The sequence below is a fragment of the Suricata suricatta genome, chromosome 8 (genome assembly GCF_006229205.1).
Source record: "Suricata suricatta isolate VVHF042 chromosome 8, meerkat_22Aug2017_6uvM2_HiC, whole genome shotgun sequence".
In the NCBI taxonomy this organism is placed as follows: domain Eukaryota; kingdom Metazoa; phylum Chordata; class Mammalia; order Carnivora; family Herpestidae; genus Suricata; species Suricata suricatta.
The window spans coordinates 28,383,938-28,408,889 of NC_043707.1; the positions used below are offsets into that span (position 1 = coordinate 28,383,938).

The window sequence follows — 24,952 nt, forward strand, 5'->3', positions numbered from 1 at the left end:
CCAGCCCAGCATGGGCTCCAGAGTGGGGCAGGCCCCAGCTGGACTCGGTGGCGGCAAGGGGTTTGGGCAGGATGGGGTGCCTGGTCTTGGAGGGCTGGCCAGGACCCCTTTCACTCTGCCTTCCTGATCAGAGCTTTACCCACACCCCTAAAAGTGGCCAGATAAGCCAAAGCTTGTGAAAAGCCCAGGATGTGACTGCGGGAGCGGCCTTGCCTCCTGAGGGGGCGGGGCTGCCAGACCCCGGAACAGGGAGCATGAGACAGCAGGGCTGTCTCATGGGGGTTTGGGAGCAGAACGGGGAGGGGTGGTTGGAGAGGGGACACTTACCAAACTGGGCGGCTTTGGCGGCGGCTTTGGCGGCTGCAGCGGCTGGGGTCCCTGCTCCTGGGGTGGTGAAGAGTGGGGGTTGGGGGCTGTCCTTGGCGCCCCTTCCCACATCCTCCCTCCCCCCCCCCTTTCTGGAAAGACCCCCCCCATACATAGGGAAATACCCCCTCTCTCAGCAGACCCTCCCCACGCTGCTTCCTCACCCCTGCAGACAGAGAGGGAAGGTATGGGGCCCGCCTGCGTTCGAGGCCCGCTCTGAGGATGGCCCCCCAGTCAACCTGGGCACGTCCCTTCCCCGACAAGTGGCCCCGGAACTGCGGCACCCCAGCCCTGGCCGCGGCAGATGGGGGCCCAGAGCTGATGGGTCGGAGCACAGACCCTCACCTAACCCTCTAGAAGGCTTGTGCAGCTCTCTGCTGATGGCGGCGTTAATCCAAAAAAAAAAAAAAAAAAAAATCCCAATTGTGCCTGTATCCAAAACGGGAGGAAATTGACCATTTCTTGGGGGAAACTCAGAAGGGAGATTTTCTCCCAGAAAGAAGACATGTAGAAAAGTCTGGTGGGGAAAAGCAACCGAGGACGTCTGTAACTTTATCTCCTTGTGGCTGTTTGTCTCTCTTCAGCCTCTGAAGGCCGGGGGAGAGTGAACATGGAGGAGCCCAAGGGTAGCGTAGACCCTCCCACCTGATCTGGAACCAGAAAGGTCGCTGGACTAAAGGAGGCCGCCTGGCCTTCGTGGAACACAGCTCCACCAGCAGCTGGATGACGGCTGACTTCCTGAGCCTCCCCAGCAAGCTAGGGTCCCATGGAGGGTCTTACCCCCAAAGTAGGGGACTTTGCCCTCCCCCCTCCCCACCCCTGGGCTCTGTGAAGTCTTGCCATCTGCAAAGTGATATATGGACCTGGCCAACTCCAGGGCTCCTTTGGCGAGACAAAGCAAGCCCATCTCTGGTTTGGGGCTGCAGCTCACCTGGCACCCCTCCCGTGCCTGGCACACCTGCTACTCCATCTCCGACGCCTGGCACCAGCCCTCCCAAGCCTCCTACCCCTCCAGCACCTGGAAGAGGGAAGAGTGTCAGGCTCCTGGGAGAGGGAAGGGTAGAAGGTGGTGGGGGGAACAGAATGGCTGCATGGGCACCCCCAACTTGCTGATTTGGGGTGCGGCTGAGAAGCAGGGCTGATAATCATAGGGGTGAACCGCTGAAAAGGGCAGAGGAGTTCAGACTGGCTTCAGAAGATGGGGCCTGGGGCTCCTGACCTTGACCTAAGGCCATTCAGCCCAGGCGCCTGAGGATGACGCTGCTCTGCCCTCCTGCTGGAGAACTGCTCTGAGCTTGGAGCCAGGCCCCTTGGGAGAGCAGGGCTGGGCGGGCAGGAGGGGAGGGCGCTGCCCTGGGTGTGGGGACAGGCATGCCAGGTACCAGGGAACTTACCGTACTTGGCTGCTTTGGCGGCGGCTGCTGCCTGGGCTGCAGCTGCGGCTGCAAGGAGAGAGAGAAAGCTTGCTGGATTGGGGGACAGCGCTCTTACCCAAAGTTGCTGAAGGCCCTCCCATCCTCCCTCCTGCCCCAGCTCTTCCCTGAGCACCTTGAAGCCCAGTCTACACTCCCCTGCGCCTCCTTGCCTCCCCGCATCCCCCCGCCCCAGCCCTGCAGAAAAGAAGTTTTCCTAGGTGGAACTAAGGCTCACGGGAAAGGCCAGCTCCTGGAACAGCTCCGGGGACAGCTCCAGGGACGGCTCCAGGGACAGCTCCAGGGAGAGCTCCGATACCGTAACCAATCCCGAAAGTGGGAAGGCCTCCAACTCCTCCCACTCTGGCCCCTGTGGAGGGAAGAGAATTGGATGGAAAAGCATCTCAGCAAGGGTGGCTGGGGTGGGCTCTGGGGGAGACAGTCAACCAGGAAAGAGGATGCAAACCTCCCCCAAGTCTGGTGCATGAAGGACTGGAAACCACAGAATGCCTGCACCCCCTGCCAGTTTCCTGCAGGAGCATTTACTGACACCCCCTCCCCCCTCCCCGCCTCTCCAACCACTGTCTTCTCCGAAGGGCCCCTTTGTTGGCTAGGGAGAGACTGTGGGCAGCTCCCGTATTCCCAGTCAGGTTTGGGCCTGGCCAGGGAGGGTCAGGGAGGCTGACCACTGGGAATGCCATACTGGGACTTTCCCATCACTCAGCCCCGTGGCCTCCTGGTGGGAGATGACTGGAGGAGAGAGACATTGCCCCAGGCCCACCAGTTCCAAGTCCCAGTTCTGCCAGTGGCTTGCGGTGTGGCTTGGGCAAGTCATTCCCCTTCTCTGGCCAGAACAGGATGGGGCAGAGCTGTCAGCACAGCACTCACCGTATTTGGCTGCTTTGGCAGCTGCTTTAGCGGCTGCAGCTGGTGACACAGCTCCTGGAGAGACCAAGGGAGACACAAATGACACAAAGTTCTGTGTATCCATTCACCCACACATATCCCCATCTCTCCTCTGACCATCTGTCTACTTAACCACCCATTCACTCAGTCATCAACCTACCCACATGTCTGTCCATTTGTTTGGCTATCCTTGGACTTCAACCCACCCAGTCAACTACTTGTCCCTCTGTCCTTCCATGCACTTACCTATCCATCCACCTATTCACTCATCTGCCTCTCTATCCATTCATCTATCCATCCGACCATTCATTTTGCATTTGCCTTCTACACACCCATCTAGTCATTTGGTCATCCAACCATGTGCTTATCCATCCATCATCCATCACCCATGCACTCATCTATCCATCCATCCATCTTTCTAACCACTTATCTAGGGCCCCATCTGCCTTTCCATCTGTCCTTCCATCCATGCATCCATCTATCCATCCACCCATCATTTTACCCATGTGTCTATTCATTCATGTATCTACACATCCTTGTATTTGTCCCTTCATCTACCCATTCCTTCATCCATCGACCTGTCTACTCACCTACATGGCCATTCACCTACATGCCCAGTTGTCCATCTAACCATTCATCTACCCGTCCGTCTGTCCATCCATCCATCCAGCCATCCATCCATCCATCCATCCATCCATCCATCCATCCATCCATCCATCCAACCACCCACCCATCCTTCTATCCACTTACCCACCATTTACCAAGTACTTATTCAGCTAAGGTCTGGGAACGTAGAGATAAAAAAGAGATGCCCCCCGATTCCAGGGGACACTGACAGCCAGAGGATGAATTAGAGAAGATAATGTTGGCAGTGACTAATTAGGAGGTTGTTACAGCCCAAAGAAGAGAAGATGAGGCATGGGCAATCATATGAAGAGAAGAGGATAGATAGGTGAGGTATTAGGGGGAATCCAAAAGCCTTAGCAATCGTTTCAATATTTCTCTCTTACACGCAAGCATGAGCACGCACACACACAGTCCAGCTCACCTGGTCCACCTGCAATGCCCGGGCCCCCCATACCTGGGACTCCAACACCTGGGACTCCAACACCTGGGACTCCAACACCTGGAACTCCAACACCTGGGACTCCAACACCTGGGACCCCAACACCTGGAACTCCGACACCTGGGACCCCGACACCTGGGACCCCGACACCTGGGACCCCACCAGGCACCAAGCCTCCTGGAGCTCCTGTGGAAGGAAAGGATTGTTTTCCGGACTGGACCCTGTGGGGACCTCAGAGGGCCCCCAAGGGCATGGCTCTGGTGATCTGTGGGAGAGGCAGGTCCTGAGTGCAGACCCCAGGCAGGCTGGCATCCCCACATGGATCCAACCCAGTGGGGGGAAGGGGAAGGCTGACGGAGCCTGCGCAGAGCACCTGCGGGTTTGGACTGGTGGGTGGGAGAGCCCCATCTAGGTCTAAAGCAAAGTCAGATCTCTCCACTGGGCACCCAGGCAGTGGGTGCAGCAGGTGCAGGCAGCCCTGAAGGTAGGAAAGGAGAAGCCAGATGCTCCATGAGAGCCCCCTCACCTGCCACCAGCTGGGCCAATCAGTAGAAGATAATGTCCTTCTAGGCAGAGTGGCCAGAATGGGCAAAGGCAAGGAGGTAGGGACATTGCGAGTTTGGGGAGGGGAGGACAGAGGCTGCCATAGATGGATGAAGATAAGGTTCACCCAGCCTTGTAGGGCTGGGCTGTCCAAGGCCCGTGCAGATGGAGGGTCTGGGGGCAGGCTGGGGCACCCTGGGGACACTCACCGTATTTAGCTGCCTTAGCAGCAGCCTTTGCAGCAGCAGCAGCAGCAGCAGCAGGAGCCCCTGCCCCTGGAGAGACAGCCACAGAGGGTGAGGCCCTTTCCCAGGGTCCCCCTCAAGAGCACCCCCACCCCCAGCTGGACAGACACTACCTGCAATGCCTCCGATCCCAGGAATGGCACCGGCCCCACCAGGAATGCCACCACCTCCGACACCAGGGAGAACCCCGACTCCTCCAGCACCTGATGGGACAGGGACAGTGAAGATGTGGCTCCCCCCCAACCAGCGCCCCAGGAGGCCAGGCAGGAAGGCTACTTGGATGCTGGAATTTTAACCAGCACACTCTCCTCTGGGAAGGAGGCCCAGACATCTCCCAGCAGGGCCTGCTGGAGAAGGCCCCTACCCGACCGTTCCTTGACTCACCCCCAAAGTGTCCATTTCAACACGCTCATTAAAGGACTTGTATGTTTTCAGACAAATCCCATCCTGATCACTGCCACATACTGAGAAACCACAAGCGGCCGCTCCCCGGGCCAGAGGGGCCCCTGTAGGAATGTTCAAGGCTTCCTCTCCCTGTCTTCCAAAACCTCAGCCAAGTCTGTAATCCAAGCGCCTGGCTGCTTGGCTCTGGCAGCCCCTCACTGTCCCACTCTCCTGCTCCCACATTCCAGCCATGGGGGCCTCCAGGGAGCAGGCCTTCTGCTCAGTGCTTGGCCCCTCCCCGCCCTCATCTTGCCCCCTTGGGCCGGTGAGACGTCCTCTGTCCCATCAGGGCACAGGGAGGGCTCGCTCGGGAACTGGAGATGAAGCCAAGGACTCCAGCCCCAGTCATCTGATTCTGAACTGGGAGGCGATCTGGGGTGGGGACATAGGTGTTCACTGTGCCCACGACACGGGCACAGGAAAGGCTGTGTCACATCTGCTGCCCAAGTGACTAGAGGAGCAGGTTGGACGTTTTATAGTACACGTTAAATTGATAGTGAACAACAATAGTGTTTCAATGTTCAAGTATGTACCACCTGAAATAATCATTCCAACCACCATAGTAACCCCTCCCCTCTGCCTGGGCTGCTGCTCCCTATTTTCGCCACAAGGCAAAACTCCAGAATCAAACATTATTTTCTCTGAGAAGCCTTCCTGATTTTCCCCAGGTAGAAATGTCTCCCTCTTCGTGACTCCCACCACAATGGCCTGCATTTTACAGCAGGGTTCTTAGTTGACCCTGGTCTTTGAAATAGATGGAGGGAGGGAGAGAAGGGGAGAGGGATGGATGGATGGTTGGAGGGATGGATGGAAAGAGGGAGGGAGGAAGGGAAGGAGAGATGCAGAATGGAGGGATAAAGGAGGAAGGGGTTGATGGAGAGGGAGAGATGGAGATGGATAGATGAAGGATGGAGGAATGGAAAGATAGAGGAATGGGAGGGAGTGAGGAATGGAGGGGAGACTGATGGGGGATGGGTGGATGAATGGATAGATGGATGGATAGATGGATGAAGGGATGGAGGGAGGAATGGAGAGCCGGAAGGATGGATCGATGGATGGAAGGATTGGTGGATGGATGGAGGGAGGGAGGGATGGAGGAGGAATGGAGAGCCAGAAGGATGGAGTGATGGAAGGAAGGAGAGGTTGATGGATGGAGGGAGGGATGGGAAGATGGACGAGGGATGGGTGGAGAGAGGAATGGATAAAGAATGAATGGCTGGAGGAATGGGTGGTATTGAAAACATTGGACAGATGGTGGGGGGAGAGCCTGCCTTGGTTCATTCTCCGTGAGGCAGGCTCCAGTGATAATACAGATTGGGGAGCTGGGGGCTGGCAGGGGCACTCACCATACTTAGCTGCTTTAGCTGCTGCTGCTGCAGCCTGGGAGCCAACCCCTAGGGAAGGGCAAGGAGAGAGACTCTGCAAATGGCTCTTGCATCTCCGACCCCACCTGCTCCAGCCCCACAAGAACGAATCTTTGCACATGTGGGTGTGGGTGAGGGGCTTCATAGCAAGCAGGGGCTGACGGGACTGCCCCTATCAGAGAATCTTCTCCAGGCTCAGACGAGGGTCTGGAGGCACGGTGGGCTGGCCTCACGTTCTCGAGAGACCCTGGCCAACCCCGGGGCTCTGGAGCCTGGGTGACGAGGGCCCTCTAAGCTGACAGTTGGGTGACGGTTTCCTTACCTGTCCCTGTCGGGTACCCGGCCTTGCCCGCAGCACCAGCCACTCCTCCCGGCCCGTAGCCTGTGAAACAGAGCGACTCAGTGGGCACCTGTGCAGATCTCACTGTGGCTGCCATTCCTTTCCTGCGCTTCAGGGGCCAGGCTGCCCAGAGTCTCCACCCTATCACTCCCAGCCAGAGTTAAAAACCAGACACAAATGCGGGTGGGACGCTTCTTCCCATTCTATAGAAGCAAATACCGAGGCTCAGAAAAGAAACTGGTCTGCCCAAGGCCGGGGGCTAGACATGAGGCCTGGGATTGAGAACCAGGCTGCCCGAGTCCGAGTTCTGTGTTCCCTTCTTAGGGCATTCCCTTTCCAAGACTCCCTTCCATCCCCAGGTGGATGCTCTTCTAGCGGGAGAGGTCCTTGCTAAAACCCCACAGTGGGAAAGTGCTAGAAGTCCATCCATTTAGGAGGGTCTTACTCACCATAGGGCAGTTTCCCAGTGCTGTAGGGCAGTCCGTAGCCACCTGAAGAGAGGGTGGGGGGGCTCAGGGGCTGCTCCATGGCAGCCCTGTGTTGGGGCCCCCACTGCCTGGGTAGACAGACCTACCCCCACAGGTACTGAGGTCTGAGACCCCCCTATGCACACCAAAGGTCCCGAGCTGCTCACAGAGGCTCTGGGGGGAGCAGATCCCCTTGGTGGAAGGGGGAGAGGGACCCCTTCTCCAGGGGCTGATGGAACTCCCCTCCCCCTGCAAATCCAGGGCCTGCCATGGCCCTAGAATCTTCCTGATTTTCCTCTCAACAGGAAACATCTCCTTGTCCAAGCCGACTGTGGGGGTGGGGGTTGACCTCGGAGGGGTCTTTCCATCACAGCGAGTCTCTTACCATCAACACAGATTGTCTCCTATCCAGACTATGGGCCTCTGCACATGTGTCTGCGTGTGCACGTGTGCAAACTTATGTGTGCGTGCAAGTGAGTCCTGGCGTGGGGCCCCTCTTGAATCCTCTTTCCGACTTACCTGGCAGCTTGGGAGCCTTGATGGGGTACCCCAGCGGGACTCCAGGCTGCTGGCCCCCAAAGGGTCCAACTCCTTTGGGAACAAGGAGGGTGGACTCAGGTCCCTGCAGGGTGGCCAGCAGCCCTGCTCAGCCCTCAGCCTCACACTTGACTTTCTGCTGGGCTGGAGCGGCTGATCAGTGGTCAGCTCGGTGCTGGGTCACCTCCGCCCGGAAGCTGCAGGACTATTTCCCTCTTGGGGCCCTGCAGCTCTCACAGCATTTGGCACAGACTGGTGGGGTTTCTGGGGTCATCTGGCACTGGGTCAGGGAAGCAGGGTGCAGTGCTGAAGCTGTTCCCAGGCCTGGAGCAGTAGGCAGGAGGGAGACTGGACAGGCCTCCCGGGGATTCTGGGTGGCCCCGCCCCTCCCTGCCTGGCTGGCTACTCTGTTGGCTTGCCCACCCACCTGGGGACACCCAGCTTGGCCTCACCTGGGATTCCAGCAAAAGGTCCACCTCCACCTGCAACAACCAATGACAACAAGCTGTCACTGAGGCCCAGCCACCATGGGGGCCAATGACTAGGGCCAGGGGGCACCGAGGGGCGGGCTGATCACAGACTGGCCAGTTCTGCCCAGACCCTCTGGCCCGTGGTGGCCCTAACACACTCTGGGGGGTTTCTTAGAGGGCTGCTGCCCATCTTAGATGGCTGTACCAGGACTGGAGCCCAGGAAGTGCCCATCCAGAGGGCCCTGAGTCCAGGGTACTCCCTCACCACCCCTACCGGGGCCAGAGGGGCCTGAGGGTGGGTGGAGATTCCCCCCACAGGCTGGCCACATACCTGGGACCTTGGCCTTGACTCCTGTTCCGGTGGGAACCCCGGGGAGCACCCCCACACCTGGGAACCGAGCTCCTGAGGGGGCAAAGAGGGGAGCTGGCGGTGAGGGTGGGAAGGCAGCCTCTCAGACATTCACTCCGCCCTCGGGTCACTGCTAACCTTCTGTACTGACTGTCAGTGACAGGCACGGCTCACGTGGTAGCAGGGACACATATAGTGGTGACTCTCCTTCCCTGTCTGACCCAAGGTCAGGAGATCTGAGTTTGTACCTCATTTCCTAGCCATTTGGGCCTGTGCCTCAGTTGGCCTTCTCTCTAAGTTGGGGTTAATTTGCAGCCAACTGTAACACCGTCCCCAGAGAAGAGAGACAGTCAAGCCCTATTCAATGCAGGAAGCCTCAGGGGTTCTCTCTTGAGGTGCAGCCACACCAAACAGGAGGTGGCCATCTGCTGTGGCCGGGAATTCTCTGTTTGCCAGCATCTGGTGGCTCCACTACTGTTGTCTCCACTGGGCCTGGGCCACCTCAGCCAGAGGGACAGGGGGAGGGTCACACTGTTAGCAAATCCCTCTAAGCAGGCCAGATCTGGGCTTTTGGGGGAATTCAGGAGGTCACATGCTGGGTGGGGTGGCCAGGCCCTGGCAGGGAATGGAGGGCAAGAGGGCAGCTCTGAGGGGTCTCCGGCAGGCGGATGTGCTGGGCGGGCCCCCTGGTGACTCACGGCTTTTGGGAAACAGCTGGCCACACTGGGACTTGGTGTGTCCTTGGGGGGCCCTTCTCGGGCTTTGACAAGGGTCTGGGTTTGGGCCGAGGGTCAGGGCTTGAGGGCGGGGTGGGGGGTGTGAAGCTGACTAGACTTTGTGGGGAAAGACGGCCAGGTCTGAGCTTTGATGCTTAGGGAGACAGTGCTGGTCAGGGCCCAGCTGGTCGCCCTGGCTAGCGGGGAGGTGACAGACCACCCAGGAGGCTGCCAAAGGCTGCTCTCCTCGCTTTAGGGTCCCCTTCTTCTTGCCCCTCACCTGTGCCTGGGAGCACTCCACCTGGGTAGACACCTGGCAGACCCACACCTGCGGCCAGAAGAGACGGTTTGAGTTGTGAGCCGCAGCCTGGACTCGGGGGACCCCTCCCGGGTCCTTCTCTCTGGAGCGGCTCCGGGCCTCCCATACCAGCTCCCCAGGGCCCGGAGGGCATAGCCAGGGACACATGTGCCGTGGTCGCAGCTCTCCCACGAGTTTCGGAAATCATCGGCAAACCCTTTTGTGTGTGGATTTATCTTGTCTCCTGGAGCCTGTTTACATGGCTGGCTCAGCCCACCTCTGGGCTAACAGCTTCCAGATGTTCCCTCCCTGCTGTGTGGACTCAGGCAGCCTTTTGTTCAACCTGGAGTCACTTCCTCAAGGGCCCGGGGCAGAGGAAGGAGCACCAGATGTGGAGCCCGCGTGCCTGGGACTCAGACCCACTCTGCCGAGATGGGCCCTTCTAAGCTGATAGCCCATCCTGAGCCCCGGCGCCCCATCTGTCTCCCGAATGCCTGTCTCTGAGGTCTCCTTCTGCTCCAAGAGCTGGAAGAAGGGCCCACAAGGCAGACCGTGGCCCCTCTCCCACATTTGGGATGAGGCACCAGACATGGGCCTAGCTAGCTTCCCCACCCGCTGCGGCCGGGACCACCCTTCCTGTGCGGTGTGCAGGTGCGGGCCTCTGTGCTCCCCGCCTTCCACCCCCCAGCCCCAGGGACAGCGCACTGACCAGGCACTTTCCCGGGCTTCCCTCCGGCTCCGACTCCGACTCCAACTCCAGCTCCGGGCTGCGGCACCACCGCACCTGGCATGGGGCGGGCGGCATCAGAGTGGGCTCCCCTCCAGGCCTGAGGCCCTCACCTGCCCAACTCAGGTCTCACCGCCATACCTGTAGACACTCCTAGGCCGCCAACACCACCAATGCCGCCGACCCCGCCAACACCAAGTCCACCAACGCCGCCAAGCCCAGCGCCTACAGATCCAGGACAAGGGGTCATGCAAGGAATAGTGGGATGCAGGAGGGTCCCGGGCTCCCAGTGGATCAGAGATGAGAATTCGCCCTCTTGCCTGCCTCCCAGGAAAAGCGCTTTGCAAAGCTGTGAACCCACAGAGGCCAGAGGGCTTAAAGCATGTCCCCAGGAGTGAAACTCACCAGCCTTGGCAGCTTTGTAGGCCGCAGCCGCCCCTGCCACTCCACCAGGCACCAGAGCCCCCGGGTAGGTGCCTGCAGGAAAGGTCCCCAGCCCTGCAGAGGCGAGGCCCGAGTAAGGCTCTGAGCCCCAGTCCACCAGGCCCTGTCCTTCCTGGGAGGCACATTTGAAGAGGTTTTTCTGCTCTCCGTAGGACTTTCATGCCAACAGCAACCCCTGGACCAGCACCAGGTTCGCTGTTGGATAGCAGCATATGCCAGCCTGCCCTGCTCAGCCTTGCAAAATTACGGGGATCTCTTGGGGTCCAACTTCCATCCTCCCCTCCTCCAGAAAGCCTTCCTGGAGCCCTTCCGAGTTGAACAACTCCTCTAGGCTCCTTTGGCCACTGGGGCTTCTGTCCTGCTCTTGTCCAGTCCCCAGCGGTGACCCACTCGTGCCATGGATAGATGCTCAGCACAGGTGGGCTCACCCTCACCCTCATGGGAGCACCCATCATAGGCCTGGCCTGTGTCCCGGCACCCCAGTGGCCCTCCATGCCGAACAGTTGCCCTGGGCTCAGCTCTGGCCCCCAGATGTGCACGCTGCTAGGATGTCAAGACTCACCTGCCCCAGGGCCAGCGCCCGCAAGCCCACCGGCACCTGCAGAGAGAAGGAGACAGGGTGAGGTGAGGAGAGGAGAGGCTGGTGCCCGGGGGGCAGGAAGGGTCTCGTAGAGGGTGATCAGGTACAAGGCAGGGAGTGCTGTGGTTGGTGTGGGGCGCTTGGGCCCCTAAGCTGGACCCAAGCTGGGTTTCTGGCAGGTCCCCCACGGCAAGGAGCAAGCAGTTGGGACTTAGGGACAGATCCTGATAAAATGGCAGCCACCATTTAGTGACCAGCTACTATGTGCCATGTAGGCAGGTTGTACTGACCCCCCATAATACCTCTAAGCCGTGCCTTGCTTCCCCTAAAAGGCCAGCCAGATAAAGGGTCACCCAGCAGGGCTTTTTGTGAGGGCTGGAGCTGAGCAGTCTGCCAGCGTGACCCCCACCCCCACCCCAGCCAGGCCCTGCTCTGTTCCTGCCATCAGTCCCCACCCCAGGCCTGTACTGCTTCCTTGCAGGGAGTCCCCTGGCTCCGCCCACTCTTCCTGCCCTGTATCTGGAACCTCTTCTGTCTCTGTATATCCGTCCTTCCAGCCTGCCCTGCAGCCCAGGAGCCTCCTTGCTTGTAGACGGATGCTAAAATGTTTATGAGAAGTCAAATGGGTCCCTTTGGCTCTCTCCTTCCCACATCTGGGCCCAATTGCTCGTTCTCCCCCTCCAGGAGACATTCCATGGCTTTGGCCAGGACTGATGGGCAATCAGGTTGGGGTTCACAAGCGTGCCAGGTTTGTGTCCAATTCTGTGAGAATCCTTCCTGCAAGCTCCAGTCCTGGCTGTCAGGGTGCTGAGCCCAGGGGCAGCCTTCTCTGGGACAGACCCCAGACATGGGGAGCTGCTGAGCCCGGAGGGTCTACCTGGCTTTCACTGGGTATGGTCTCTCCCGTCACCCCCCATCTCCTCCATGTATGAGCTGGCCATGACCATGCCTGAAACATAGCAAGCCCCTCTGTAAGGTGGGGCTCTAACGTCAGCCCCTCTCCCTTCTGTGCAGGTGTGGTATGGGTCAGGCCAGGCCTGCGCTGTGCTTGGTTCATTTCCCAGGACGGCAGGCCCTGCCCTTCCCCAGCTCTGTCAGGGGCTCCTCTCAAGCCGGGCCCATTTCCTGAGCTCCAATAGGGCAGGGAACACACTTGGGCTTTTCCTGACCACAGAAGGGCTGGGAAGAGAAGATGGGGATCCAACAGGAAGTGAGAAGGAGCCGGGGCTGGTGGAGTGTGGCCCGGCAACCTCTCTGCAGCCATCTGCCCTTTTCCCAGGCTCCCCTGCCAGCTGCCTGATCCCAGGGCCACCTCCCGCATGACCAGCGCCACCCCTGCTGGCCCTCCTTCCTGTAGACTCACCTGGTCCGAACGCCCCCAGGAGTCCAGCCCCTGGAAAGGGGGAAAGAGGTGAGGAGCTGACCGTAGCCAGAAGCCAAGGGGGCCCGGCCAGCCCAACGCTCTCTCTTCCAAGTCCAAGAGCTCCGACTGAAACCCTGCTGGCCCCACCTACTCTGTGTGTGAGGAGGCAAGTCACTTCACCTCTCAGAGATTCTAGAATGGCCGCTGTGTCCCCAAGCTTCCTGGGGCCAGCGGTCTGCTGAGAAGAAAGCACCTAGTGTGCGCAGCCTGCCAGGGCAGCCGGTGGGTGTCCCCCAACCCCTTCCTGTGCCCCGGGGCAGGTGGCTGGCCTCCAGCTGGTGCTGGGGATGTGGGTGGTGCAGGCTCCCAGCTGCCCGGGCCCCCAATGAGAGTCCAGGCAGGGCCAGCCCGCCGAGGCCCACGTGGAGCAGCTCCTAAGCTACCCACCCTATGCTTGTCAAGGGATTAATTGTTCCCAAGCATGACACAGGCTGCCTGTCCCCCGTTCCATCCTGCCTGGGCAAGCCCGGACGTCCTCGCGGCCTGGATGGTGGAGCTGTTCCGGAGTGGGGGGCACCATGTGCCCAGAGTGCTGGGGCCCACAGATGACCTCAGGGAGGTGGTGGAACCCAGCCGATTCCCGGCAGAGGGAGATCTCCTGACTTCCCTTTTGGTCTTACTCCTTCGCCCTGAGCTGGAAGTTCTTTCAGTCTCCACTAGGTCTTTTTCCATGGACTCCACTGGTCCACACCTCACTCCAGCGCCCATCCCTCATCCATTATGGGACTCTGTCATCCCTCTGGTCTTGCCTCAGGTCCCCTGCGGGCAGTGCGGTAAGCCCATCCCCCACGCCCCTCTAGCTTTGTAGTCGCAACCCACCACTGCTTGGGTTTTTCTGGCCTAGCCAAGTGCTGCTCCCGTGCCTTTGTGTCCTCTCCACCAGTGAGGACCCAGGGTGAGCAGTGAAGCGGACTTGCAGACCCCTAACAGATCCCAGGACACTCCTTGCCCAGGACTCCTTGCTGTCCTGCTTCTCTCTCTCTCTCTCTCTCTCTCTCTCTCTCTCTCTCTCTCTCTCTCTTGCCTGGCCCGGCCCAGCCCTGGAATTTCACAACCCGGATGGGCTTGCCGGCAAGAAGGATCTGGGTCCCGTAGATTCATTTGCACTTGGATCATCGAACGTCGGGATTTCGTAAGAGCCCTTGGACATCCACACTGTCCTCGAGCCTCCGGCTTCAGAGCCAGGGAGACACAGAGCTGGGGGTGCCAAGGCCCCATGTGGAGAATCTCATGCCGACGGGGCCATAAATATGGACCGAGACACCACTTCCTCCACCTGCTCCTTGTCCACCAGGGTTTCCCAGAGGGACCATCCCTCCCCCTTTCCTGGAGGTGGGTTGATTGAGCCCATGGTGGACCTCAGTGGCAGGTCCGGGCCCTGTGGGCAAGGCCTGGACATATCTAACCAGATCCTCTTTCTGGAAACCTCCAAGGTCTAGACACAGCTGGAAGGGGCCTGGTCAGGAGGGGAGCTCATCTGGGGCTTCGGGTCAAGGCTCAGTCTGGGGTTAAGTCCATGTCTGAGTCTTGGGTCAGGGTTCAGCCTTGTCAATAAGGGCTCTGGATGTCATGTTGCTCGGAGACGTCAGGGGCTTGGCCTGGAGTTAGAGGAAGCTTAGTCTGGAGTCAGGGGACCATCCAGATGGAATCTGGGGCCCACCGTCTGTGTCTGAGCACCAGAGTGACATTCACAGGCTGGGTGGCCGCTGGGATATCTGTCCCTACCTTTGCCCCTGGGCTGTCTCTGAGACCCCGAGCAAGGCCTCCCTCCAGGCAGCTCGCACGCAGGCCTTTGCAGGGTGGACCCCAGACACTCTTGGCAGGAGAGACCTGAAGCAGCCTCTAGTCTTGCTCCTTCGAAGCCGGGAGCCCTGGCCCAGCCCGCTTATACCTGGGGAGCTGGTGCTGCCCGCCACCTCCTTCCCTCCTCCTGCCTCTAGGTTCACCACTCGGCGGGCCCTCCTCTCCCCGGACCTCTCTCAGTGCCCTGAGGCCTTGGGTCTTACCTGGCTTGGGTGGTTTGCCTCCAGGCCCCAGAGCTGCAGAGGGAAGAGAATGGAAGGTAGTGAATGGAGAGCCCAGGCAACCCTTTATCTGCTATTTATCTCCGTGGGGCTTTGGGGCTTCCCACTCCCCAGTTCTAGAAGGGCTGTGGGGGGATGGCCTCCACACCCTTTGGGCAGGGAGCTGCTGGGAGCCCAGTGTCTGGATGTGCCGGTGGGAAGTTCACCTGATTTATGGTTTACCCTCTCTCAGACTCAGTGTCTCAGCCCCAGAAGGGAAAGAGGATGCCCACTGGGCAGGCCTTGCAGGGGTGTTATGGAAGATCAAAAAGGGGAGGGGCTCAGGAGGCCTGTGGGTTCCGGCTCTAAGGCTAGTCTCTCTCCCGACACTGGACGCTCCATCCCCAAACTGAGGGAGCCCTTGATGCCTTGGTCTTCTGGGGTTCTGGGGCCTGGGGACCTGGGTGGACCAGAGTCACGGCCGGACCCCATCAGCGAGAACCGTTTGGTTTCAGAGCTTACCTCCTCCTCCCAGACCTCCGAGACCAGCACCTGCGTTGAGAGGGAGAGAGAGACAGACAGACAGACAGAACGATCAATGTCACTGCCAGAAAGCTGCACACTGACCCACAGTCAAGTCTCTGGCTGCCCAGCCGCATGACCTTGGCTAGCCTTAAGCTCATTGAGCCTCAGTTCCCCATTGGGCCCACAGCCCGGGGCCTGCTTGTGTCTGGGAGTGTCTGTGGCTGCCCTCACCTTCGTAACAGTTCTGTACACTCAAATGCTTTTTATGGTTTGTTTTTGTCTAGACTGCCGGTTTATTATAAAAGCAGGTAACTGAGGAACGGCCGGATGGAAGAGGGCAAGGCGTAGGGAAGGACACTGAGTTTCTAGGTCCTCTCCGGGTGCCTCTCTTCCTATACCTCCAGGTGAACACCTCCCTGGAAGCGCCTCTCAAATACTTTTTCAGTATTGAAAGCGTTACTTTCTCTTTTTCAATCTACTTTAAAGCAAGATGCATTTTTTCCAAATTAAAAGAAAACGCGTCCCCCCTCCCCCACCGTGCCAGAGCTACAACACATTCTACCCATTATCTTTTGGGGGCGTTCCCAGTCTCCAAAGCTGCTTTTTATTGTTTGCCTTTGAAGAACACTTCACCGTACAGTTGCGCAGGTAGCACACTCATACTTACTAGTAGCCTGGTGTTATTTCAGACTTTACTTAATCACACCCTCTAGTCAGGTGGGCTTGTTGTTTCATGTCTTTGCAAATAACTCTCCCATGAACCTTGGTTGGGCTCTCTCTCTCTCTCTCTCTCTCTGCTTTTCCATTATTTCCTTTGCCTGGATGCCCAAGAGTGGGGATAAGCGTTTGACAGGCAGGGCTGCATGAAGACACCCATTTTCCCACAGCCTCGAAAGCATCGTCTTTCATTTTTCAGAAAAGTTGTGCTCTGAGTACTTGTAAAAGTGTCACGTGGACTACTTTTTTAACTAGAAGAGGCTCGTGGGTCCACTTTGGTAGGTGTGCCAATGTCTCCCCTTCTGCGTTGTCACCCTGTGTGTCTCTTACGAATGAATCAGGATCTGTTTTCCCAGGGAGTGTGCAAGTTTTATGTACCTTACCTGGGTAATAGACGCCTCCGGGAACTCCACCAGGAACAGCACCTGGGACCCCTGGAAGTAAGTAGGTAGAATCCTCCATCAGCCAAGATGAATAAAAGCACGGTAACAACAATGACACAGACCATAGCGGTGCTGTTGTACATCTACAAAGCAAGATATGTGGACCAAGCAATGTGTGTTTACAAAGCATTTTCTCATTCATGCTTCTCAGAATGGCCCTGAGGGGTTGGAAGGGCACAGATTAGGATCGGCACTTGAACAGATGTGAAATCGGCTCAGAGAGGTTAAGAGGCGTGCCCAGGGACACACAGCCGGAAAGAAATGGAGCCAGGCCTCTCCCCTGAGCATGGTGGTCTGCACTGTGTAACCTGCATCTTCTCCCCCCCACCCCAACCGAGACGGCCTGGGCTAGGGCTGCCTACCCTTGGCTGGGTGCCCAACTCTCTCCAGCCCTGAGCAGCTTGAGCAGGGGCCAGAGCTGTGGGAGGGCAGGCTGGGCTATGACAGAGAGCAGTAAGGAAATGTGGCTGCTGCCAGCAAAAATGCAGCCATTCCCACACTGATAGGATGGTGTGAGGTCAGCGTCCTCAGCCACTGGGCAGCAATGGTTGGGTGGGGCCCTGGCTGTCTGACACGGGGCTGTCTTAGGAGGTGCCGGGGCCCAGAGGGGGACACCATGAATGAGCAAAGTGAATAGTTTCCTAAGGAAAAGTTAATTCACTGGCCAGGCCAGGGGCTGTCTGCCCGGCCGAGATCACGAGTTCACTCCCCACGGCCCCGCAGAGCCCTCGCCGGGGAATGCCGCAGCACTGGGCCCCAGACAGGGCCCGAGTGTGGTCATGGCAACAGAGGATCATGGTGCAGACCCAGCCCTGACTCCACCACCAGAGTGGCCCCAGCCTCATGAGCAGCCTGGCCGATGGCCCGGCCCCGGGCCCTGGCACCACCCTGCCGAAAGCCGGCAGGGGTGGGGTCGGGGGACCGTGTTGGGCAGCATTGCATCGGATCCAGAGGCCTCATGGCAGATGTCTGGCCTCCGTGGCCTGGCAACGCTGCACGCTGGGCTTGCTGGCCCCGTGGCTCTGTCAGGCTCAGCAGCAGCCCAGGAGGGTGGGGAATGCCAGACTGTCACGGTCACCGGGTGCCAAAGCCCCGGAGCCACACCCCTTCCCCCCTCCACCCCCCACCTTGGCTCACTCAGGGCCTGCAGCCCCCCACGGCCTGCAATCCAGACCTGGAGTGTGCAAGCAGTCTGGCCAGAGCCTCGGGGACACGTAGTGGTGGCCCCAGGAGGCCGGGCCTGCTGGGAATGAGCGCTTCGGCCCTTTTGCCGGCTGCCAAGCACACACACAGCCTGCCTTGGGCCTTTGATGCCTCCCTTGGCTCCTGCCTCCGGCACTGTCTCTTCTGTGCCTTTCCCAGTTGTGCTCCAGGTCTTTCTGTGCTTCGGCTCTCCCCCTGCCCCCCTTTCTCTCCCTCTTGCTCCCTCCTGACAGTGCCCTCCCTCCACCTCTTTGCTCTCCAAGCAGTGTGGGGGGTGCAGCGGAGCATGGGGGGCTCAGGACAGACCCTTCTGGCCCCTGGCCATGCCACTTCTTCCCATCTGTGTGACCTTGGGCAAGTCGCTTAACCCCTCTGAGCCCGAGTTTCCTTTAAGGAAATGTGGGACTGATAATCTCTGCCTCGCAAATTGTCAAATGCCAGATGGTTCAAGTAAGAGCCGTGTCCTACCCCTGGCTCTGGCATAGAGTCATCGCAAAAAAAAAAAAAAAAAAAGAGGAAAAGCTGGTCACCCTTAGTGTCTACTTTGCTGCACAGTATACGGCTGGAGCCAGGTATACAGTAGGTGTTCTTAAACCAGGAGCAGACTAGGTTGAGGGGAAGATGTTGCTTGTGGGTCTCCGTCCAGCCTGTTTCGTCCCCAACCAGCCTGGGGGGCTCCTTACCTCGGTCCCAGAAGAACCCCTACTTCCTCTGCCCAGGATCTGCTCCTCCACATCCTCTGCCTCCTCTCTCCGGGCAGCCCTCCTGACTCCCCCCTCCCCCACCCCCCATGATTCAGATCCCAGCAGCGACTGCCAAACTCTGGGCCTGGACCATGACCGCCTGGAGGGGGGCGGCTAGAGATTTGGACCCCCATTTTGAGCTGAGGAAATGGAGGAGGTTCGGGAGGGTGTGTGAAGGATCCCAGCCCTGCCCCCTTTCGACAAGTGCAGGGGACGTGAGAGCAGATGACGACGGGAGTGGGTCAAGGGCCTTCCAAAGGGCAGTGGCCTCATTTCATGCTCCAGCCGGTCGTCCTCCTTCTTACCTCCTTGGCAGGAGGGGGACCCTCCTGCCAGCATGCCTCCCTGCTCCCCGAGTCCGGCCCTTTCTCTAAGACTGAGCTCAAATTCTTCCCTTCCTGCTTTCTCCGGGCCTGTGGTTCTCCCTGCTCAGCTGGCCCAAAGCAGCTGGCTTGGAGCATATGCTTGTCTTGTTTTATGTGGGTTTGGCTTGTTTCGCGGGCTAGCCCAGGGTGGAACTTGTCTCTTGCATCTTAGAATCCAGATCCTAGACTCTCCGAGATCATAACAGTCTTCTTGGCCTGGGCCGAGACTCCTTCCGCAAACATCCACCCCGTGCTTCTGCTCACACGCCTCCAGAGACGGGAAAATCACCCCTTCCGGATGACGCCGTCAGCCCTACCTGCAGAGAAGTCTTTCTGCGGAGGTAGAATTCTCTCTACTTCTGCCTCTGGGCTCCACGGACCCAGGCTCATCTCTCATCCACAGTCAGCCCCTCAAGACCCTTTCTTTCAAGGTCTAACTCAAATGTCACTTCTGCTATGAAGCCTTCCTGGATTTCCCGGGACTCTTCCGGGCCCTCCCATCCCCCTGTCTTAGCTGCTTCCTCCATCACTCACGCAGGCTATGCCCAGGAGACAGAAGATGGGCATGAGTAGCAAGAGGGAGAGTTAAAACTCACAAAGAAGCACTCATTAGGAGTCCATCAGCTCAAATAAGCCCATTCTGAAAAAGAAGATCTGTCATTTCAGAGATTCGCATTCTCACAGTCCCCTTCTCTGCGTTTTGTAGATGTTTCATGGTGAGCCCCTCCCGCTGTGCCTAGCAGATCAATTGAGCAGGGGTGTTTTTCCTCATTTTATGGCCAGGGAGACCAAGAGCCAGTGAGATGAGGCGCCTGGCCCAAGACGCACAGCTGACCCCAGTCACACGCAGGGCCTTCTGCCTGGGCCCCGGGCTTCAGGTTCAAAGATGTGGAGAAGGCTGTTCGGGGGTGAGCATTGGGCCAGCAGGCCTTGGCAAGGGGCTTTGCCAAGCCCAAGTCCGGGGGGCTGGCAGAAGAGCAGATAAGACCGCACGAAGCTGTTTTTTGTTTGCATGGAGAAAGCCTGCCAAGGGCTTTTCAAAAACAGTCTGTCCTCTGCTGTGTGACTCTGTCCCGTCCCTCCCCTGGGCACATCTGTCCTCCTGCCTCGGCCCCAGCAAATGCGGAGAAGCAGGATTAGCTGTTCAGCTGGAGGTCCCGGTAGGCTCATTGGAGTTACCTGGGCAGACTTTTGACCAAACCTCCGTGGCCAGTTCCCTCTTCAGACCAAAGAAAGCAGGAAAGCTTGGGTGGGACCCTGGCATCGGAATTGTTTAAAGTTCTCTGGTTAACTCCAACATGCAGCCAGGGGTTGAGAATCCTTGTTCTAAATCATCCTTAGTTCCGAAATCAGAAAAAAGAGAAGGCTGATAATATTTCTGGGTCCAGGGAGACAGAATTCTGTCTGATTTGATTTCTCCCTCCCTCCCCTCCTCCCTTTTTAAATGGCAGAGGGGTTTGGGCAGCTGGTCCTCAAAGCTACTTTGGACCTATCCTGAATGGGTCTAGACAAGGCTGGCTATCGGTTTTTCTGGGGACTCCCCCATTGACAATACGGTTCTTCGGGGACTGGGGAACTTGTCGGGGTGATACCCTCTTGATGGAGGGCGGGAGGGAAGCTGGGGTCCCCCGGAGAGCCAGGCGGGTGGCTCTTTACGTTGACGTACAATCATTTCCACACCCCTTTCCACACCTCGACCTCTTTAGATTTTGGTCATCCCTGGGCAAAACTCCCCCAACAGATACACGCACCCCTTCCTGGGACCCAGTTACTCTACCAGCTGGGACAGAGCTGAGACTTGCACGCACAAGAAAAGAATGAGGGCTGAGCATTAGCAGTGTCACCGTGGGTACCTGATCTAGGGTGTGCTCACCTCGGGGACTCAGCCCCTGGCGCACACCTTCCCAAGTGCTGCCCGGTGCCCTGCCCCCACCCCTCATCCTTTGGCAGAGAACTGGCTGGTGTCAACCCCCTGGGGCTGCCTTTGGCGCTTGAGCCTCCATTTCCCTATTGTAAAAGAGGATAATATGCTCAGCTCTCAGGGTTTTTGAGGGGATCAAGTGCCACGCTATAGGAGGAGAAGCTGTTCCGGGGTCACGTGCAGGATCGGAGAGGAGGCTCAGGAGGGCCCAGAACCGTTACTCTTGGGCGCTGGGGTGGCTGGTCCTCTGGGATTGTCTCACTCCCCCTGTGGGGCCCAACTGGTGGTGAGTGTGTTCTCCCCTCCCCCTCCCCACCCCTCCCCCCACCCCCAATCCGGGCCAGGAGCTGACCCCTGTGCAGGATCTGTGGTTCAGCCCCGCCGGTCAGTCTCACGGAAACAGGTGCTGCGGCCCCAGCCCCTTCGTCAGCCCTCCCTCCTGGCCCCGCTCCATCCTGTGCCCCCCACGCTGGCCCCCACTGAGAGTCTGGTTCCTAAGGCCAGGAGGCCTCCCACGGAGAGCAGACCCCACCCAGGCCACCCCACCAAATGGTTCAAGTGTCTGCACACCCCTCTTCCTGTGGCCAGGAGCTTCTTCAGGGGCCCCCAGGGGGCCACTCTCAGGGTCCTTCGAGGCGTGCAGTAGCCCCACGGGGGGCACCCCTGTGGCCCATGACAGAGAGCATACCAGGTGGTCCAGGACTGCCCCCAGGTCCACTCTGGCTTCTGTCCCCCTGCCAGCCTCCCTCTGCCAGAAGATGAATACTTTCCCCAGCTTCTTTGATCCCCGTTTGTGTTCTGTACCACACACACACACACACACACACACACACACACACACACACATGGTCACATGCACGATGAGAATCCACACCTGGAGACCATATTTCCCACATGTACATGCCTGGCGGTGGCAGACTTTTGCACATGCTAATGGGCACTTTCACATACCCTTCAACCCCTGCCTCAACACACACACACACACACACACACACACACACACACCTGCTTGGGATGAACCTGTGAACACAGGTTTCCCCTCCACTGTTTGCTGACACATTTGGGCATATACACACATGCCCACCTGTGACACACATGCACGCACACACACATGCTCAGATGTCCCAACCCTCCCCTCCTCGCTGAGGCTCTCCGACCCACAACCTCATCGTCAACTCTGACCTTCCTCAGAGGGGCGTCCTGGCTTCCCAGGGGGCAAGGAACCTGTTGAGGTCACAGAGCTCACCACGACTGAGCTGGCCTCCGGCCCAGGTCGCCTGCCCCCCAGGGTGTGTGCGCACACCTACTGGGTTCACAGGTGTGCAAACCGCCGGTGCCCAATGGACCCACCGAGACCCCACCGGCTCTTCCCCTGTGTGCTCCAGACCCCCCCAATGGCGGAGCTCCCAGGACAGAGTGGAGGGTCCTCAGTTCTGTCAGGGCCGCAGAACCTGGACACAGCTGGGACCCTCCTGAGTCTTGGGGTGCCTGGGTGACAGGTCTCTCCTCTGCACCAGCTGGCTCCCAGGAGGGGCTGAAAGCCTCCTGTCCCGGACCCCCTGGAGGACGGCAGGGTGAAGGGCGCCCTCTGGTCTGTCAGGCCAGCCACCTGGCCGGGAGGCCCTCGGGCTGCCGGGGAACCCCGGGAGCAGGGTGAGGCCTACCTCCAGGCTGCGAGGGGTGGATGACAGACAGCAGGAGCAGCAGGACTCCGGGCCGCAGGGCTGCAGTTCTCAGACCCGCCATCTCGGGGAGAAATGCCCCAGTCCGCTCTCTGCGCCTCGTTTTATCCCCAAAGCGTAATTGCTGCCTCGTAGGCTGAGAGGGAAGGAGGGAGGGAGAGAGGGCGGGCAGGAGGGCGGGAGAAGGGGGAGGCCTGGGGGAGGGGGCCGCGGGGAGGGGGGCAATTACGAAAGGCCCGGCTCACAAGCCTCCCAGGCTGGGTCTGACTGGACTGGACTGTGGGCTTTTTTCCTTAAAACACACTCACGCGCGCGAGCGCACACGCACACACACACACACACACACACACACAGTTCCTCCATCTCTCTCCTGCTTTCCCTCTGTAGCTGTGCTCTCACTGCTGGCCCTGTTCCCGCCAGAAAGTGCGAGGGGGGCCTCTGCCAGGACAGCCCTCGGGAGAGGAAGCGGGAGGGAGGGCCCCGCAGCCCAGCCAAAAATCCGGCCCCAGCCAAGGCCCTAGTGGCCAGGCCCCCGCCCCTCCGGCTCGGCCCTGGGCCCAGTGTGGGGACACAGGCCAGCTGTCCCGCGCCTCTGCCCCCACCCTGGCCCTCCAGATTCCCCCCAACACCCCCAGGTCTGGCCGGAGACGGTCCCTGCCCAAAGTTGGTGAGGTGGGGTGCTGGGAAGGTCTGGGGTCTGAGGCCTGGGGCCAATGTCTCCAGAGGCTGAGGGGCTGGGAGAACAATGGCCTGGAAGGTGAGATTGCCGCCCCCTGGGGCATCTGGGGAGAGGAAGGGGGATCCTGATACATTATAGGGCTCCATTCTTTTCGGGTAAGGGCACAGTCCCCTGCCGGGGTGCTGGGGAAGGGGTACTGGGCAGGTCCAGGATCCGTATCTGCAAGAGCCGACAGGCTGCACCAGGGGAATGGCCTCCCGGGAGCGAAGAGCATGCTGGTATTGTCCCCTGGGACATCTGGGGGACGTGTGGGAGGCCCTGACACACCATAGGGATTCCATTCGTCACGGATCAAGGTCACATGCAGGACTGTGTAGGCCACGGTGTCTGGGGAAGTTCAGGCAGGATCCCCGGATGCTCTGTGGGGGACCGGGGAGTTGGGGACCTCACCCAGACTGACAGGTGACCCAGTCCCCCTTTGTCACCCAGCCCCTATCTGTCTCAGTGCTGAGCACGGTTAGCACCCAGACCAGACTCTGGAGTCCAGACTGCCTGTTCTCTGCAGGACCCAGGAGAACAGCCGGGGGGGTGACATTCCTCTGGTGGCCAGGAGGGGGCAGCCCTGCGCCAAAACAGCTGGGACCAGCATTTCCAGGACTGGGGTGGTCCCAGCCTGCTTGACACAGGATGAGAACCTTGGGGATCTTTCTGGGGTGGGGTAGGTCATGCCTCCCCAGCCCCTGAAAGTGGGGGAGAAATTTGGGAGCTCGGGGATTGAAGAGGGACGCTGAGACTTGCCTTCATCAGAGCCTCTGAGGGGAAAAAGTCGAGGCCACAAGCTCTGAGCTTTCCTCTGTTCCCAGATGGAGAGGGAGGGGGACACAGCACCACAGCTCTGAGCAAAAGAGCCAAAGGACCCCAGCTCCAGCCAGGAGCACTGGGGCAGCCTGGAGGTCTCGCAAGGCCATGCACTCGACTCGGCAAACCTACCGCTAACTCTAGCACTTTCCACTGGGGTAGCCTCTTCACAGATCTTCAGATTCGTCATCCGTCAGAGGGTGATAAATATTCCTGCCTAGGAGGGTTATTGCAAAGATAAATAAAATGCGGTCATATATTTCTGTGCTGTGTGGGCCAGATCCAAAATGCTCTCTCCTCGTTTGGTGCCGGAAGCACTCTTCTTGCAGTACTCTTGCTCCCGCTCATCTGCAAGGCCCGCTGTTGTGTTCAGGGTGACTGGTAGGTTTGGCTGTCTGCTGGGCCACCTTGGGACCCTGGGCCATCCCCGCCTCTCCCTGGTCTCAGGCCGCAGCTGCTCCCGGAGTTTGGAAGAAGGTGGGTGCATGAGGAGAACTGGCTTGAAGCTCGGACGTAAGCGTACAGAGGCTCTTACTTCCAGTGTGTGTTATTTGGGGATGCTTTGGGGATGGCTGAAAGGTTAGAGGCCCCAACTAGCCTTTGCTGGTGGGGGGAGGGGCTGCTCCGGACCGGGGTCCTGAGGCCCAGGATGAGCTTGCATATGGATAGGGGAGTCCATGGGGTGCATCTGCGTGCCCACCCCACTCCTGGGAAGGGGGAAGGGAGGGGGCGCCGGGGAGGAGCTGGGCCCCACTCCTGTCAGGCCAGTGACGTGGGCAGGAACCGGCTTTCAGACTTGCAAACCGCAGTCTGTTCAGAGTCTTTATTAATTCCAGGACCGGGAGAGAGGCTGGAGCCAGCGTGAGAGCGCCTGCTGCCTGGGATCCAGGAGAGGTGTGGGGGGGGGGGCGCCTGCAGGGGCAGACTCAGGGCTGCCGGGCCAGACTTCTCCCTGCAGGGCCAGGGCCCTGGGTGCTGCCCCCACCTGAGACTCCCTTCTTCTTAGCATCCTGTGCTCACATATAACAGGTCCAATAATGTATCCGACTCTGTACACCCCGAAAGGGGCTTCCATCCAGGAGCAAACCCATCGGTGCAATTTAGCCCGATGCATTC

General features: G+C 59.1%; 1 protein-coding gene across 5 annotated transcripts in view; it reads right to left on the reverse strand.

Annotated features, from left to right (window-relative positions):
* Window positions 1-22,408, reverse strand: part of ELN (elastin) — a 31,347-nt gene extending 8,939 nt beyond the window's left edge. For 4 of the 5 annotated variants that reach the window (XM_029948247.1, XM_029948245.1, XM_029948248.1 and 1 more), the window contains exons 1-24: window positions 22,282-22,408; window positions 16,326-16,376; window positions 15,223-15,252; window positions 14,704-14,736; window positions 12,638-12,667; window positions 11,257-11,292; window positions 10,656-10,748; window positions 10,392-10,475; window positions 10,233-10,307; window positions 9,506-9,553; window positions 8,492-8,563; window positions 8,143-8,172; window positions 7,673-7,744; window positions 7,136-7,177; window positions 6,669-6,728; window positions 6,329-6,376; window positions 4,652-4,741; window positions 4,503-4,568; window positions 3,766-3,936; window positions 2,667-2,720; window positions 2,017-2,148; window positions 1,761-1,808; window positions 1,298-1,384; window positions 328-384 (exon numbers count right to left, since the gene is read on the reverse strand). In XM_029948247.1, the coding sequence (XP_029804107.1) occupies window positions 328-384; window positions 1,298-1,384; window positions 1,761-1,808; window positions 2,017-2,148; window positions 2,667-2,720; window positions 3,766-3,936; window positions 4,503-4,568; window positions 4,652-4,741; window positions 6,329-6,376; window positions 6,669-6,728; window positions 7,136-7,177; window positions 7,673-7,744; window positions 8,143-8,172; window positions 8,492-8,563; window positions 9,506-9,553; window positions 10,233-10,307; window positions 10,392-10,475; window positions 10,656-10,748; window positions 11,257-11,292; window positions 12,638-12,667; window positions 14,704-14,736; window positions 15,223-15,252; window positions 16,326-16,376; window positions 22,282-22,363 (1,591 nt within the window). In that variant the 5' untranslated portion in view covers window positions 22,364-22,408. The remainder of the gene's footprint in view (window positions 1-327; window positions 385-1,297; window positions 1,385-1,760; window positions 1,809-2,016; window positions 2,149-2,666; window positions 2,721-3,765; window positions 3,937-4,502; window positions 4,569-4,651; window positions 4,742-6,328; window positions 6,377-6,668; window positions 6,729-7,135; window positions 7,178-7,672; window positions 7,745-8,142; window positions 8,173-8,491; window positions 8,564-9,505; window positions 9,554-10,232; window positions 10,308-10,391; window positions 10,476-10,655; window positions 10,749-11,256; window positions 11,293-12,637; window positions 12,668-14,703; window positions 14,737-15,222; window positions 15,253-16,325; window positions 16,377-22,281) is intronic. The other variant, XM_029948246.1, reaches the window with a different exon arrangement.
* Window positions 22,409-24,952: the final 2,544 nt, after the last annotated feature.